Source organism: Podarcis raffonei, chromosome 2 (assembly GCF_027172205.1).
Source record: "Podarcis raffonei isolate rPodRaf1 chromosome 2, rPodRaf1.pri, whole genome shotgun sequence".
Lineage (NCBI taxonomy): Eukaryota > Metazoa > Chordata > Lepidosauria > Squamata > Lacertidae > Podarcis > Podarcis raffonei.
The window spans coordinates 29,851,779-29,869,084 of NC_070603.1; the positions used below are offsets into that span (position 1 = coordinate 29,851,779).

The 17,306-nt window shown below is 45.3% G+C and overlaps 1 protein-coding gene across 1 annotated transcript; it reads right to left on the reverse strand.

Moving 5' to 3' along the window:
* Positions 1 to 2,303: 2,303 nt before the first annotated feature.
* Positions 2,304 to 15,217, reverse strand: CHMP6 (charged multivesicular body protein 6). Its single transcript, XM_053375516.1, has 8 exons — positions 15,094 to 15,217; positions 11,643 to 11,752; positions 10,022 to 10,109; positions 9,504 to 9,590; positions 9,352 to 9,417; positions 8,827 to 8,907; positions 6,970 to 7,024; positions 2,304 to 4,956 (listed from the first exon to the last, which is right to left on the reverse strand). Exons 1-8 carry the CDS (start codon positions 15,154 to 15,156, stop codon positions 4,904 to 4,906), a joined length of 603 nt encoding a protein of 200 aa, XP_053231491.1. The 5' UTR covers positions 15,157 to 15,217; the 3' UTR covers positions 2,304 to 4,903.
* Between the last annotated feature and the right edge of the window lie 2,089 nt (positions 15,218 to 17,306).

Sequence of the window (17,306 nt, forward strand, 5' to 3'; positions counted from 1 at the left end):
GTACATTCTAGAAGAATGGACAAAGATTAAGAGACACATCTGCAATTCCTGCTCACTTTTGCTCTGGCGCCACTTACTTTTCTATCTGGCCACATCCACTGAATGAATGTGAGCCCTAACAGTTTTCAGATGATATAACATGGGCCTTGGTTTAGGGGGCGGGGGGGGGGGGGAGAGAAATCCTCATCCCTGAATTAGGGAGTTTGCTGCTCCATTGCTGTGCCCTGGAGAGGTGCTGATCCAAGTTTTAACTTAGGATGTATTAACTAGCAAAATGGCACCCATGTTTCCTTACATGGGGGATGTTACCCATTCACTCCCATCCCTGCATTCAGAAGCAAGTCAAAATGTCTTTGTTGACCCAAGCTTTCCAGTTTTCATAGGCATTCAGACTTCTTCAGTTGGATCATTTATTGGTTAGACTACTCTTGTTAATTTGTTAAAGCTTTGCCATAGTTTGAGTGGAAGCTACTCTGGTTTTACACAGAAGGGTGGGTTATAAAATCTACATACCTGTCAATACTTTTCTTGCCCTGTGACTGGCTAATTTAGGGATGTGGCCTAGTTTATTTTGTCTTGACACAGAACCCCCCTTTCCTGCCCTTAAGAGTATAGACTATAAGCAGCAATAAAGTAAAATATACCAAACTTCTGCAAGATTCCTTTCAGTATCTGTGAGAAGGAACTTGCATGGTGTGGTAGTACTGGAAGCTGCAGTATAGAATGATCTTTCCCTCATCAGCTGCCTTGGTGAACCCCAGAGTCTGTACTTGCTCTACTTTTACAGTGTTTGTAAACTATAGCACTCAATACAACGTACCAGGGACAGGTAAGGTTGAAAAATGGAAGGAATCTCTATTGGTCTGAGGGGAAGAACATCTCAGTCATCCTTCAATGGAAATTGTAGCTTCTCTAGAAAAGCTAAAGAGATAATGGAACATCAACCAGGGGTGGGAGCCTTGTTGGGAAGCTGTGGCCTTCCAGATGTTGCTGGATTTCAACTTGAATAGCTACATCAATAGCTACACTGGCAATGCTGTCTGAGGCTGTTGGGGGCTGGTAGTCCAATAACACCCGAAGGACCACAAGTTCTTCACCCCTGGTTCCCACCCAGAATCTAATTGTGGGTGGTTGACTGCTTCAATGCCCAAAAAACTTCATTTATCTAGAACAGGGGTAGGAAACGTCTAGCCCTCCAGATGCTATTGAGCTACAGACATCTCATCATCCCTGACCACTGGCCATGCTGGCTGAGGCGGATGGGAGCTGGAGTCCGAGAACAAATAGTGTCACAGGTTAGCCACTCCTGATCTATAAGACAGGCTAGGAGTTCAGAAAAGCCATTCTGATTTTTGACACCCCCAGAACCGCTGATTTGGCCAATACCTGAGCAAAATCCTCTCCCTGCTTTCCTTCTCCCAGTAGCCCAGTATTGCACTGGGTTGGCATAGAAACCACATCAGGGCCAGGCATCACACAGCAGCAGTTACATAAGCTCAAGGCATATGAAGGAAAGGAAGGAAAGGAGGAAATAAAAATAAAGAAGCAACTCTTCTTAAGGAACATGCACGGAGGCCACAAGGGATAACTAGCTCAGGAGGCAAGGTGCCCACTCACACAGAGTTTAAAAGGCAGCAACTCCCTGAAGTCAAGGCAGCGGGAAGAACATCCATATCAAGCTGATATCTAGCAGAAGCACTGTTCCCTCGTGGACAACTTTTGAGTAATGCTCTGTTTAGAGTCTTGCCACTTGCGTAATGGGTGCTAAACTTTGGTCTCTTCCATTTGAAGAGTTTTATTCCCAGGAACACCTAAGAAAAAAAGAAAACCCAGTAATTTCTTTTCTTCTCTGTTTTGAGATTGCCATCCCCTGGGGGTGAGGATGCTTTGTGTGGGACACTCATTGTGGCTTTTCCTCCCCACCAAAAAGGCAGACCCACTGCAGAAAAACAAAAACAAAAGACAGGCTGACATTAACACTCTTACCTGTGTCCCTTCTTTCTGTAGCACCAGTTTCAGTCTCCCCAAAGGTTACCAACAATGCCATGGAGTAGTCCAGCTGCTCTTTAACAAACTAGCAAGTCAAAACCGCCCCTTGCATACATTCTGGAACAGGAGAGTGCCATTCACAATCTTCTCCTTAACTTTCTAACCAACAAGGATTCTTTCAGAAAGGCCCTTCCTGCTCCGTAAGAGAAATCCTAGGAAGCCAACATCCTCTATACGTTTCAGGTCCCAAGGTGGGGTGGCGTGGGAGGAAGTGCATTGGCTGCTGATGGAGGTATGCGACTGGACACCAGAGATTGAAGGCGTCAGAAACACTTTATTGCTGCTACCCTGAACTGCTCCTGCTGGCTTTACTGTTTGAGGAGCTGCACAGAGATTCAGCCAAGAGATGGAAATTTTTGACTCACGCGCAGGAAGCAGAGAGTTTGGAGAGGCTGGGCAGCAGCCCTAATCTTACCCGGCTTTAGCCAAAGATGTCACCGACTGGGGATATTGCAGAGGGAAGCTGTTTAGTTAGCACTGTGGCTACTCTCTAAGGCCACTTTACATATCTGCAGTCCTTACTCTTCTATGGAGCTGGCAGGCTCTTTCGCTGGCTTTCTTTCCTGTACTTCTTGGCAGTGAAGAAGAGGAAGAAAAACGCACTCCCGTTAATTTCCCCTGGGCACTGAGCTACCTAGTTAACTGGGCGCAATGGAGCCTACTGGGGATCCCTGTAGGGAAGCTGAATGCTTCTACAGTACCCTTAATACCAATGAGAAAGTCCTGCTTGAGAAGCAGGCCTTGGCATTTGCTCACAAATGTAGTAACAATCAGTCAATGACAGCAGTCCACAGCAACTAAGAGGTTAAAGCCGGAGAATGTTTGTTCTCAGCCACAGTGATGGAACAGGTAAGGGTAGGACTGCCACCTGGTGAACAAAGTGAATACAGCAGTACTGAGACAGAATTGGCAACAGACAAACTAACTTGTAAGAAATCACAGCACACTTCCCGTAATTATTTGTCTCCCAGATGTAAAGGCTGGTCGAATGGTCTTTGAGCACATTATATAGAAAGGATGACTTAAGTGCGAACCATGAACTCAATCTGATCTACTTGTCAGCCTTCCTAATGCTAACAAAGAGTGCCTAGGTGGGGGAAGGTCTAGGTGTACCTTGAAGGGCCACTATCAAGCAGCTCCATCTCCCTGTGAATGGTAATAGGCAAGTGCTAGCAGAGGACTTTGAAGACGAGTCATTCAGGGTTCTTTGCAGCAGCAAAACAGGCAGGGCCTTGGTCAAAAACCCACTGGGGAAAACCCACTACATTCAAAGAGGCTTGAATCCCAGGAGCCTGAGGATACAATTCCACTCACTAACAAGGTGGTTTGGGGAAGGGTTCAGAGAGAAAGTGGGGTCAATCAGAGGAAATGTTTATCAGTGCTGAGCTGTAGACCCCAGACAGTGGCAACCTCTACTACTTCTGTATGTAGAATGAGCCTTCAATATCATTCTCCTCCCACCCCCCACCCCACTGCATCAACCCATCCAACCGCTCAGCCATGGTTGGCCCCCATCTCAGCGGGTCCTGCGGGTCGTGCTCAGCACAGACCAGCTGGCTCTCAAAAGGCAGTAAGTCTGGGATACAAGTTTGGTGGGCTGCAACTGTGAAAGCAGGTCAGACCCATTTTTCAAGGTTCCTGAAGCCGTGTGATCTGGGGCAAAGTCTTTTGTCATCCTTTTAAGGGCAAGGAGGCCATCAGAACGAACTAGGATCCAGCCCTTTCGAGCATACAGGAGGGGGGCGGAGAAGCACATTCAGGTTTTCTATAATTATGAGGAAAGCAATACTTAGCCCCACTGGCTTCCCATGTTCCTGACTGCTCCATACAAGAACAGAGGAAAAGCAGACATGGCAGGCAGCCTCCACCTCTGAAAACAGGTGATGTGCCTCCTGTCTCAGCCCATTTCACAGCTGTGATAAGCTGGGAAGGGAAGATTAATCAAGAAGCCGCTTTGCAACTACCAAACCCCTCTCCTGTTGAGAAGTTTCAGCTGAACTGTGTTCGGCTCTTCACACCATGGATTTGTTAAGGAAGAAAAAGGAAGGGGGAAACAGGATGCCTGTATAGGATTTCAGGAATTAATCCTTTGCAAGCACTTTTTATAGATTCCTATCCCTGTAGGAAACAGGCCTTCAGTTTTCTGAGATCAAGGCCAGCAGCCTCGCATCGCTACCTGGTGGTGCATAGAACTATTAACTGCATTTGTCTCAGAAGCACACTGGACACGGGGTAATCTTCTTGTATTTCCACTACCACGTCAGCACAAGCAATTGTTGCTACCATTGGAAGTGATGCTCCCATCTCAGCATCAAGCTAGCAAGGTCTAATTCAGGTACAGGCCAAAGTTCCGTAAATTCCATTCTTTCCAAAAAAACAAAGGGAAAAAAAGAGAGAGAGAACCCATTCGAAAAAGCCAGAGAACTGAAGAGAGGCAAGTGAAGAGGAAGGCCAAGAGGGTTCCCAGCAATTCTTTCCGCACGGTAGCAGAAAGCTCGTAACTTTTCACAGTGCCCACAAGCTCAAAAGGGCACCATGGGACTTAGGCAGAGTTAGCAAGAGGCTGTGCTGGCGTCTGAGGCAGGTCTGCAGCTGACATCAGGTCTGTAGAAAGCATTTGGCTTGAAGGGTTTTGAGAGTCACCATTTAATCCAGTTTACGTTACAAAAAAAGGAGTGTGCACACTACAAAATAATCTTGATATGGGATATTAACCAGTTTACAGCTTCCATTCTGTGCAGGAAACCTGCTCCAGCGTGGCTGTTCAGAGCCAATGCGACACCACGGAAGCCTCTTGCACCCTAGGCATGCTGGGAGTCCAGGATAGCCTGCAGGGATCCCCCAGGAAATGGAGTTAAGATGCAGCCACCAATTCTGGCTTTGGTTTGACTCTGTCCGGTGATGTTTCTGTAAATAGAAGGAAAAAGGAAGGCGTTAACTTTCTCAGCTGGAGTTAGAGCTAACCAAATTCAGACCAATGGTTTATCTAGTCTTACTGCTGGTCTGTCTTGCTACCTGCTCCCTTTAGAGGAGACAAAGGAGATGCTATGCAAGCAAACACTCCCAATCCCACAGCAACATCTCTCAAACATATCTTCATGTTTGAGGGAAGACTGTGATTTTCCATTTGAAATGCTCCTGAATGTCTGTATACTTGTGCCAAGAGCAGGAACACTCCCTGTCGCTGCCCTGATACAGTTCTACGCCTTGTATGTTCTAAGGGCAGCCAACAAGGAAGTTGAGATAGTACTTTCCCCAAATCTCTCTGGAGAGGCTAAGCCTGGGGGCAGGAGACTTCTGAAGCTTTACTCCTCAGCTGATGAGAACAACTACACTGTACTTGCCCACTTCAGGTTCAGCCCCAGCCTTTTTAAAAGGAGGGTGAGACAGTGGTAAGGTATATTGAAGTTTACGTCACAACAGCAGCTGGGCCAAACTGCACCGCATACAAGTTTATTACAGGAGGCAGAGGCAAGAGATTCTGCAGAGAAAGATGAAACTACTACAGTACCAACAAGTGAGGATATTCTTCCAAGTTGTGAAGGATATGATATAACACTATACTGGCTAATGTATTGTGTGCCTCCTCCTTGAGAGGTCCAGAGGGTGGCAACACGAGAACGGGCCTTCTCTGCAGTGGCTCCCCGTCTGTGGAATGTTCTCCCCAGGGAAGTTTGCCTGGCGCCTTCATTATACACCATTAGGCACCAGGCAAAAACATTCCTTTTTAACCAGGCCTTGGGTTGACCCGATCAACACCCCAGACCCTTATAAAATGTGGCTCCTTTCGGGAGGTATTGGGTTATTGCTTTTACTTTTTATATATACTGTGATCTTTTTATGTGAACCACTCAGAGACCTCCAGGTATAGGGTGGTATACAAATTCAAATAATAATAATAATAATAATAATAATAATAATAATAATAATAATAATGGCAGCTTTTGTTATTTGTTTCTTTAGAGGTCCAGGAATCTGTATGACTTACACATTGATTGCTGAGTAATCCCTATGCCCTATATAACTTCCAGTTCCCAAGCCAGTCATTTTTGTACACCTATGGCTGCTCACCTCCACTCTCCACAAGTCCACTACCTTGTATTTCAGATTGAGTTTGTTTTTAAACACCCAAACCAAACACCAGTTTTATGGCTACAACAGGGTTTTCAACCAGAGCTTGGCCTCCTTTTTTTGTCTTGTTCAAACATCATCTGTACCATGAATCCACTCTCCCCACCCTCCCCATACTGGGATAGTGCAACTGATCTAACTTATATTTGTTGTGAAAATCATAAGGACGCGGGTGGTGCTGTGGTCTAAACCACAGAGCCTAGGGCTTGCTGATCAGAAGGTCGGCAGTTCGAATCCCCGCGAGGGGGTGAGCTCCCTTTGCTCGGTCCCTGCTCCTGCCAACCTAGCAGTTCAAAAGCACGTCAAAGTGCAAGTAGATAAATAGGTACCGCTCCGGCGGGAAGGTAAATGGTGTTTCTGTGCGCTGCTCTGGTTCGCCAGAAGCAGCTTAGTCATGCTGGCCACATGACCCGGAAGCTGTACGCCGGCTCCCTCGGCTAATAAAGCGAGATGAGCGCCGCAACCCCAGAGTCATCCACGACTGGACCTAACGGTCAAGGGTACCTTCACCTTTACCTTTAATACACATGAAGGTCTTTGGACCTTTTAAAGCACTCTACAAATGTCAAGAGTTGGGCTGTAGCATGATTACATACAGTAAAGCTTTGGTGGAGTCTGACATAGTCAGTGCTCTAGAGCTGCTTTAAGAGCGCTCTGTGGAGTTGGTGCTTGCATAGTACCTGCCAAGCTTATTCTTAAATCTCCCATGTGCCACGTGGTTCATGCAGGCACAACCAAAAGCACAAGCCTGCACAACTGAGGGAAAGAAACCAAGACAGACAACGCTACCTGGAATCTTTTCCGGGAGAGGCTCTGATGGAACCTCTGGAAGATCTATCTGTTCCTGCAAGAAAAGAAGTCACACTGTGAAACAAATGTTCTGGGGATAACAAGCAACTCTAAACGAGAACTTCCAAGTGCATAGGAAGGAGTGCTGCTCCCTGTACCACCTCAGAAGCTGAGAATTTGGCTGGGCTCTAGAGCTTTGGTTCTGGGTTACTAACAAGATTCTAGCAGCACTTTTGCTTCCTTGGCGAGTTACCCTGATTAATCATGTTGGGTGGCAGCTATTGGTCTGGGAATATAACTGTGTCAATCTATTCATTCATTTATTTAATAGATTTATATCCCATTTTGAGAAAGTCCTCCACAACATGACTTATATCATGTTTACAATACAGAATCAACATTAACCATGGAATCAATGCCAGCAACAGGACCACAATCCAAATTCCAATAAGCAGCTGCTCTCTATGAGTCACATTAAAAGCTTTGGAAAAGAGAAAGGTCTTTAAGCCCTCTTTAAAGGATACAAGATATGGGGTCTGTCTGATCTCCAAGGAATCAAATTCCATAACTGTAGGGCCACCATTGCGCCCTAGTCTGAGCACCTGCCAGCTTGATTGCTTTCACTGGCAGACACTGAAGCAGGCTATCCAATGAAGATCTCAAGATATGGGCAGGGTAGTATGAGTGTAGGTAGTCCTTTAAGTAACCCAGTTCCAGAGAGCTCAGTGCTTTAAAGGTAATAACCAGAACTCTGAATTGGGTCTGCAAAAGCATTGGCAGCCAGTGCAACTGTTACAAAACCATTTATGTTCTGATTGTCTGGCACCCACCAGTAATCAGGCAACCACATTTTGCGTTTGCAGCAGCTTATAATATGCTCATCTGTGCACTCTGATAAGCAATGGAATTTTGTGGAAAGCATCAAAAGACTAATATTTTGAATGCTTTACAATCACCACCAGATTGGTGGTGGAGTTGGATATTAGGCAGCAGGGGTTCCACAAACTTTGGTGGTCAACCCAAAAATTAGGATCACCAGGACCCTGCCACTATCCTAGCATCAGACCTTGCTACACGAGGTCAGGGAACAATCCTTTATCCACTTTTCCATTTCCAAGCTAATTTTGGGGCTGTGTTTCTTACATGACATCTGAATTAGAGGAGGTTGTGCACTGGTGCTTGGATTCAGTGGTGGGGTGGATGAGGGAAAATAAGCTGAGCTTGAACTCTGGCAGCACAGAGACATTGGTTCCTATGTGCAAGAAACTGATCAATTGCCTGCCCTGGATGGGTTTGTTGTTACATCAGGCAGATGACCCAACCATTCACATAAACCGACATTTATTGCGTGAACGTAGTCTAATGGCTCAAAGTGAAGTTCCATCCCTTCTAAGAAGGGAGCCATAGGAGGAGGAGCAGGCCAGAATCTCCACCACAGATTGCATCCACGGAAGTAACTGGGGACACATGAATCTTCAGACACTAGTGTGGAAGAATCTTTCATTTGAAGGCAAAGAAAACAAAGGGTAAACCAAGGAAACATGTTGTAAAAGTTATTCAATACTGGCAGCATCCAGCATTTGCGATACTCAATGAACTTAAGCCCATACATTTCAATAGGTCAGCTCTGAGTACGACTTGGTTGGGTATCACCCTCTTTGTTTTTAAGCTTCTTTGGGAAGATTGGACTGACCTCTTCAAGGCTTCAGAAGACATAAATGCAAGGCAGCTATAATAAGGACCCCTTATTACCTGCCAGGTATATGGGATGGATAATCCCCTCGCGTGAGATGAAAAATGTCCACTGCAAAATGTAGCCCAACAATGAATTACCAGTGTTGCTGATTAAACACTCACCTGAGTGATGGCATCTAATTCTGCTAAAATTGCATCTTCATCTTCTACAGTGAAGCTGCCAGCCAGCATTTCATCTATTTGCTGCAAAGGAAAAGGGCAGAATGCATGGTGAACACCAGAATAGCACCATATCCTTAAGCATTGTAAGATGAGAACATCTATGGGTCAGTGTAACATAGGAACATAGACCCAAAGCTACAAAATACTCTGCTGAAACCCAGCCACTTGGCACTCAAGCTATCTTCAACTCCCTCCCTCCTTCTATGACAGTCTTCTTGACATGAACAAATGTCATCTCTGACCTGTTTAAGGGGCAATGACGAAGAACAGTTTAGTCTCTAGGTTTGCAATGCAATATGTTAAAGCAAAATAGGGTCTCCACTCCTCTTCATAAGCAAGTTAGGTGGCACGATGGAAACACTTTCAAGCATCTAAGTGGGTGGAATTGCTATCATACAAATATAAGAATGAAGCAGTGCAATGGTTAAAAGGATCTCCATGATGATACACAGGGACAATACATACCCTCTGGTATTCCACAGCTTCCTGGGTTTCATCCATGATCCTTTCCACTTCTTCTATTGACATAACCTACAGGAAAAGAAGGTTGGTCAGAAGAGATGTCCCAACCAGTGTCCCATATGAAATAGTCCCAAGGACCCTGGGCTCACACTCACCTGGTGCATCTTATTTAAACACTCATTACCAATTTTGAGGCCCTCAATCACTTTCATCTCAATTTGTGTGAATTCAATATCCTGGACCTGAAGGAAACAGAAGTCAACAGAGGGGGTCAGCGAGTGATGCATTTCATCAATATGTAGTACGGAGAGTAGACAACCGCAGCCACAGTAGACAGTATGCTCTACATTCCACAGGCCACCACAGAGCCAAATGGAAGAGGAACAGACAAAACTGGCTTGCAGAACACTGCAGCACAGGCCGATATTACAGCTTAAAACATGACATTGCATTTGGAACTCAGCAAAAAACAAAACAAAAACAAAAAAACCTAACCCAAAACAAAACAAAACAACACTTTAAACATTCATGTTGTAATCCAAGATGTCCAACTAATGCTAAGTACTAAGACAGCTTGAATTAGAAGTTAAGCACAATTAAACAAAATTTAGCAGCATACGGATATGACAGCTGTAAAAGCCCTGAAAACAATGACACTGGATGCCTCCATTACCATGCGTTCCAGGTTGCTAATTTGGTTTTCTGTCTTGTCCAGCAGTTGCTCTTGATACCGTTTTTTCTTCAGCAGAAACTTTGCTTTCCTAGGAGGAGAAAAAAAGCACCGGCTGTAGAAAACAATCCTTCAAACCAAAGCCATTTCTGCCTTGCCTTGCTGATCTTGATTTTTTTAAATAATTAAAAAAAAAATTGATTCCAATATTCTCAGAAGCAAGGAATAAGTTAAAGATGGTCAGATAGGCTGCCTCAGATCCAGAAGTCCCATTTTTAGTTATTATGACCAGCAATAACTAATATGTATATTCTCTACTTACTTGACCCTTTAAATTTTTTATTAAAGCTCGCGGCCATCACAATATTTAATTTTTCAATTATTAATTTTGCAACATGTGAAGTGCTTCCTTCTGTCTGACCGCAGGTTTAGGGCAATCCATTTCATTAGATGCCTAAGTCCTGGCATTGTGAGAAAGATTCGTTATTTCTCTGCTGGTTGTGTCACATGAATGAAGCTGCCCGTTGTGTGACCGATCATCAAAAGGACTCCTCTCTCCAGCAGGATGCAATAAAGGAACATTTTAAGAATGCTCAGTAGTACCCGTTTAGAAATTTTAACAAAGCTTATACAGCTTCAAATCACTCTTCTCACTGGAGTTAGGAGCACAGGAAGTGGCCTTATACAAAATCAAAACAGTGATCTATCAAACTCAGTACAGTCTATACCAGGAATGGGGAACCTGTGGTCCTCCAGATGTTGTTGGGGTTATTTCTATCATTCATATACAATAGCCATAGTTTCTTGGACCAATGGATATGCTAGATCAGGCATAGGGAAACGCCAGATGTTTGGGACTACAATTCCCATCATCCTTCACCACTGGTCCTATTAGCTAGGGATGATGGGAATTGTAGTCCCAGACATCTGGAGGGCTGGAGTTTGCCTATGCCTGTGCTAGATGATTTGGAGGGCCACTGGTTCCCCACCCTGGTCTACTCTGACAGGCAGCAGATTTCCTTAGAGACAGGATTATTTCCTTGCCCTATCTGGCCATGCCAGAGTTTGAACCTGGGACCTTGTGCAGGCTACTCCACTGAGCTACAGCCTTTCCCTTATGTGTTATATCAATTCCTGGTACATTTAGTACCAAAGTAGCTCCTAGCCACACCATGTTTCACTAGAGATGCCAAGGACTGAACCTGGAACCTTATGCATGAAAATATTCATTTTAGCACTGCGTTATTATGCAGGCTGAGCCAAGGTAGTTAGAACGCTTCACCAGCAACAACAGTATTCAGCTTAAATATTAAACCATGGCCAGTCAGAGATTTAAGGTTTCTACATGATGCACCCCAATTTCCTCCAGGGATGCACTTGTAAAGAAAGCTTCCCATAGGCAGTTTCTTCAAGTGTGGAAGTAAATGCTTCACGTGTTGAAATAATGGGAATCATTTAGCCGTTATCAGTGGAATGCAATATGTCAATTCAAGCTTTACCCATACAAGAGAGGCCACAGGGGCAGTTGGGTTCATCTCACTGAGAAGACCTTAACTTTCTGAACCAGCCCATAAACTGAGCACCTCCGTATGGAAAGGATGCAAAGTGACTTGGAATGACTTACTCTTTCTTGCCATCTTTTAATAGTTGCCGAGCAAAAGCCCTCTCCCGCTCCAGCTGCAGCGATATCCTTTTCTGATATTGCTTTAGTTTGTCCCGCTGCTGTTTCAGTTGCTACAGGAGAAAATAAATTGGCCATTAGAAGTTGCACAAACAAGCCTTGCTAGGATGACCACTGGAAAAGAGAAACCAAAATCTCCCTTTAAGGCAGACCTGCTTATAAGCCCAGCAGTCTGATCCCTCAAACCTACTTTGTTATTCCCGTTTTTGGCTTGCTGCAAAAACAGCAGAAGAAGCTTAAAGTTCCACCTTGCAAAGTTAAACACCAACTCACTGCCTTTGGCTCTCGGGTACGAAACATCGTACCTCATGGGAGAGGTGGGAGAGAGACAATAAAAGTTTTAGAGTGCTTTACCATGTGTTTCCTCCTTCAAGTTGGTCAAATTGCTTTTGCTCTCAGGCCGCAGCATAATAAAACTAGCATCTATCTGATGATATTCCAGACTTACAAAACAGTATGTGGAATTCAGATTTGGGGCACAATGTTCAGCTAGTGGAGCATAGGGATGTTGCATTCCCAGGGCAATAGCTAGTGGAGGGGGGGATGTTCAGCTAGATGTGAAACCTTTGACCCTCCAGATGTTGCTGGGCTCCAGCTCTCATCATCCTTGATGATTGGCCATGCTAATAACTAAAAGGCCATGGATTTCTCACCACTGAGGCGCAGACTGAGCATTTATACCTCTTGTTAGTATGCAAACTAAATGAGACTATTAAGAACTAAATGAAAAAGTTGGCAAGCAGCTGGTTTTAAGTAAGAACTGTATTAAGGCAAAGACCCTCCCTTCAGTAGTTAAGGGACAGACTCACTGCAATGCTTTACTGAGTACAGTTCCAATTCCGATGGCTACATCTAGCTTTTGACACCTCTACATTATTAGGGGCACCCTAAATATTAGAATGGATACTGCAGAGTAAATCTGTGCTGAAGGCAAATCTTCAAAAATGTGACAAGTGAGTAGCCACAAGGTTCTGTTTTTCGGCTAATGTTGTTCAATGTCTTTATAAATGTCTTGGTCGAAGGAATTGAGGGGGTACTTATCAAATATGCTGATGACACCAAACTGGGAAGGGTAGCTAATACTGCAGAAGACGGAATCAGGGTTCAATTGACCTTAACAGATTGGAGAACTGGACCAAAAGTGAATTTTAGTAGGGACAAATGTAAGGTTCTGCACTTAGTCAGGAAGAACCATCTGCACAGAGGTTGGGTGGCCATTTGTGAGGTATGATCTAGTTGAGATTCCTCCACTGCAGGGGGTTGGACTAACTGATCCCCCCCCAGGCTCCCTTCCAACCTGTCAACTTTTCCCTTTTCTTGTGAGGAATCCTATTAGGAATAAGGGAATTTCCCTTTAAAAGGGGGAAACGTTGACAGCTATGCTTCCAACTCTACAGTTCTATGGTTCTATGATAGGGGATCCTGAGTGGAGCCGATCACTGCTGAAAGTGAGACTGGCAATGGATGCCAAGATAGGAAGCATTTTCAAATGTGCTTGGAGAAAAATGCAGAAAACAAATCCACAGCTGGAATACACCAGATGCAGTGGCGAAATAAAGTGGTGTGATGACAAAGCAGCCAATCCCTAGTATCTCCAGATAAGGGCTGTCTGAAATCCTGGAGAGCTGCCACAAGTCTATATACACCAGGGATGGGGAACCTGTGGCTTTCCAGATGTTGCTGGGACTCCATTAGCATGTTGGATGGTCCAAAATTATGGGAGCTGGAACCCAACATCTGGTGTGCCACAGGTTCCCCATCTCTGGTGCAGTTCAAGGAGTTGGAATGTGACAGGCTGAACACAGGCTCTTTGTGTTGAAAACACCGGTCTTTCTGACACTCAGAAATCTCTTCCACACCATAGACATGGTATTCAATCATTTACAGATACCATGGGAGCACAATCCTAAACATGCTTGTTCATAAGTCACTAACAGTTCAAAGGGACTTAAAAATGCAATCCTACTCCCTTCTCAATGTTGATGAATGGGGGTTGGTGAGCAGGATGGCACACAAAATCCTCTCCATCAGCAGGAGAAAGCACTGTGGGAGTGGGTGTCCCTAATGTAGTGGAGGCCTCAGCTTTCTCCATACTCCTGGAGATTTTTCTCCCACTAGCAAAGGGTTCTGAAAACTTTTTAGTAACTGTGTTTAGGATGCAGCTTGCACAACTGCTCTCCTATTTCACAAACTATGGTCAAGGATAGGGAACACATTTGTGGCTAAGATATTGACCTAGATATTCCAGCTCTATATAAATGATAATCCAGTGGAATCTCAAGACTTCACCAGACAGAGCTCCCATCATTCCCAAAGCACTGTGACTTTATCCCCTCAGTCTGGGGGCATCTTATTTCAACCTCGAAACTTCTCATTCTACATAGTGTGCTACTATTTTATAATAGCCTTCCAAATGAACCCCCCCCCCCAAAATGACGAGGCTGCATTTCTATCCTGGCTGCGAAGAAGGGAGAAGCATAGTGCTGATAATGACATGGTTGCAGGTTTGATCCGTGTATACGACAGCTGCATATTCTTGCATTGCAGGGGGGTTGGACTAGATGATCTACAGGGTCCCTTCCAACTCTGATTCTATGATACTCCTCCACAGACAGTAAGGAAATGCAGGCAAATAACCTCTTCAGTAGTGGTTTTTATAACAGACTGGTGGAAGAGAGGCAGCACAACCTGTCCCTCTCCCAGCAGCTTGGTCATGGGCAAATAGGCTTTCCTTCCTCCACAGCTTGCCTGGGAACTAGGCAGGCTGGCAGATGGAGCACTGTAGCCCCTTCTCCAACTGCCCGACCCCACGAACTCGCCTGCATGCAATTCCTGGTCACCTATGGCTGTTACTAGGCAAGTTGTTAAATTCAAGGCTGATTTTTTTCAATAGTGCTTTGCTGCTCTTAAGTACCCGCCTGGCAGTATTTCCAGCTGACTGCCAAAGTAATCCGGAACACGACAGCCACCACCACGACTTCCGTTCGTTTGCTCGGGTTTCTTTCTTTTTCTTTTTAGAGAGAAACAGAAAGTGTAGCCAGTCCGAAAAGAAGCCAAAGTTCCTTTAACTTTCAACAGCTGTGTTAAGAAAGAGATCTTTGGCTTTCCCACCCCATTTAGGAGAAACAGCACCTGCCAAAAATCACTTTTCTTCCCCACCCAAACAAACTGCCAATAAATAAATAAATACAGGGGAATTGGGCATGTCACATACGGCGGAAACATGGGTCTACGTGGGATAAATGCGGGTCCGGGCTCTGTCAAGGCACAGGGGCTCCTTTGCAGCACACATTTGCTGGCTACCTTGCAGCCTTTTGCACTCAAGTCACAGCATCCTGCTCCTGCAGCCGCCGCCGCCGCCTTCCCTGCCTCCCAGCCCCTTCTTTGCTCTCACCAGCACGGCCTTATCTTGCTCGGTGACCCGGCTCCGCCGCTTGCGCCCGAACAGATTCCCCATCGCCCCGGCCCCGCCCGCGCGGCCCTGGCCTACATTGGCCCCACCCCGGCCCCCTCGGCTTCCGTACGGCGGCCGCGGAGGCTCCCGCTTTGCCGGAACGCGAACGCGGAAAGGAGGCGAGGAGCGAAAGTGACGGCTTTGGCTCATAGAGCTAAGAAAAAAAGTAGAGGAGCCCGCCGCCGCCGCGTTTCCTTTGTAGGGAGCTTCCGGGTGGTCATACAGACTAGCTCGCGGAACGCGCCTGACGCTTTTTTTTGTATAAGTCTGCATGCCCATGGCTTCCCCCGAGAGAATCCTGGGAGCTGTAGTTTAACGGTGCTGGGAATTGTAGACTACCCAGATGCTTGAGGAAATTTTAATCTGAAAAAATGTTTAAGGTACTCTTATTTTCCTACTCCTATTGAAATACTGCCCCTCAATGAGGCCAAACTTAGATTCACAATAAACTGCCATGTGGTGCAATTTGGCCCAGCTGCTGTTGTGACTTCACCTTACCACAGACTCTCCTTCCTTTTAAAAAAGTCTGGGGCAGAACTTGAAGTGGACATGTACAATGCAGTTGTTCTCATCAGCTGAGGAGTAAAGCTTTGGTACTCTCCTGCCCCCAGGCTTAGTGTACCCCGTGTCCCCCCAGAAAAAAGCACTGTGTGTGTGTCACTGTTTCATGTTTTGTAAACCACTTTGAGAGTTTTTTTATTTTAAGAAAATCAAGTGGTGTATAAATTTTATTAAATAAAATAAACTTCTGCATACCACCGAACTCTCGCTCTGGATTTGAAGGGAGCTGACTGACAGGATAATTAAAGGGACTGACATTTACTACAACTGGAAAGGTGTTTTATTGCTTGGGGTTTGGGGCATGAGCCCCGGCAAGGTAAAAAGGTAAAGGACCCCTGGACGGCTAAGTCCAGTCAAAGGCGACTATGAGGTGTGGCGCTCATCTCGCTTTCAGCCTGAGGAAGCCAGTGTTTGTCCACAGACAGCTTTCCAGGTCATGTAGCCAGCATGACTAAATCGCTACTGGCACATGGAGAAGGCAGAGCGCATGGAAACAACTTTTTATCTTCCCATCCCAGCGGTACCTATTTATCTATTTGCACTGGTGTGCTTTTGAACTACAGTGGTACCTCTGGTTACATACTTAATTTGTTCCGGAGGTCCGTTCTTAACCTGAAACTGTTCTTAACCTGAAGCCCCACTTTAGCTAATGGGGCCTTCCGCTGCGGCTGCGCCGCCGCTGCACGATTTCTGTTCTCATCCTGAAGCAAAGTTCTTAACCCGAGTAATATTTCTAATTAACCCAGTAATATTTCTGGGTTAGCAGAGTCTGTAACCTGAAGCGTATGTAACCTGAAGTGTATGTAACCCGAGGTACCACTGTACTAGGTTGGCAGAAGCTGGGACATAGCAACGGGAGCTCACCCTGTCGCGAGGATTCAAACCGCCGACCTTCCTGTCAGCAAGGCTTGGTGGTTTAGACCACAGGGTCACCTCTAACCTGAACCATTAAGGCTGAAACATGCTTATTTTGTCATAAACCTTAGGCCACAGGCAAAAACATTCCTCTTTAGCCAGGCCAAATATAATCTATGGCCTGTGAAAGTGGGGGGGGGGGGGTGGACTGTTATTCTGATGATGGTGATTAGGCTGTCTCTCATTACTGTATGTTTTTATTATGTTTATATCACTGATGTTCTGTATTTATGTGTTTTTAATGTTGTACACTGCCCTTGGATCTTCTGATAAAAGGTGGTAAATAAATTGAAGTAATAATAATAATAATAATAATAATAATAATAAAAAACTCAGTGATACTTACTTCTGAGCAAACATGCACAGCATCAGAGGACGCAAAGATGCCACAAGTCTTGCAAGCGGCAGCTCATCTTCTCCCTCTCAGTTTGGGGGGCAGTGTACCAAACTGGCACAAACATTGTCAGAAACATGTTTTGTTTCTGAGTGGAGAGGCTCACACTCGGCCACAGCTACATTAAAATGCTGTGGTCTCTACATGGACCTCTATAAGCATCTATTACTTCCAACCTGGAGAAAGTGATGGAGAAGAACTCCCATTAGATACAGATTTAGATACAGATATAGAGTGAGAGAACTTGAGTCCCTGTCCTGTCAGTATCAACTACATCCACGAG

Bases quoted from the DNA above. Each gene is read 5' to 3' on its own strand.
- CHMP6 (XM_053375516.1), bottom strand. From the start codon at position 15,156: ATGGGGAATCTGTTCGGGCGCAAGCGGCGGAGCCGGGTCACCGAGCAA. The intron at 11,753-15,093 runs GTGAGAGCAAAG...TTTCTCCTGTAG, and splicing joins AGCAAGATAAGGCCGTGCTG to CAACTGAAACAGCAGCGGGA. The intron at 7,025-8,826 runs GTGAGTGTTTAA...CTTTTCTTGCAG, and splicing joins AATTAGATGCCATCACTCAG to GAACAGATAGATCTTCCAGA.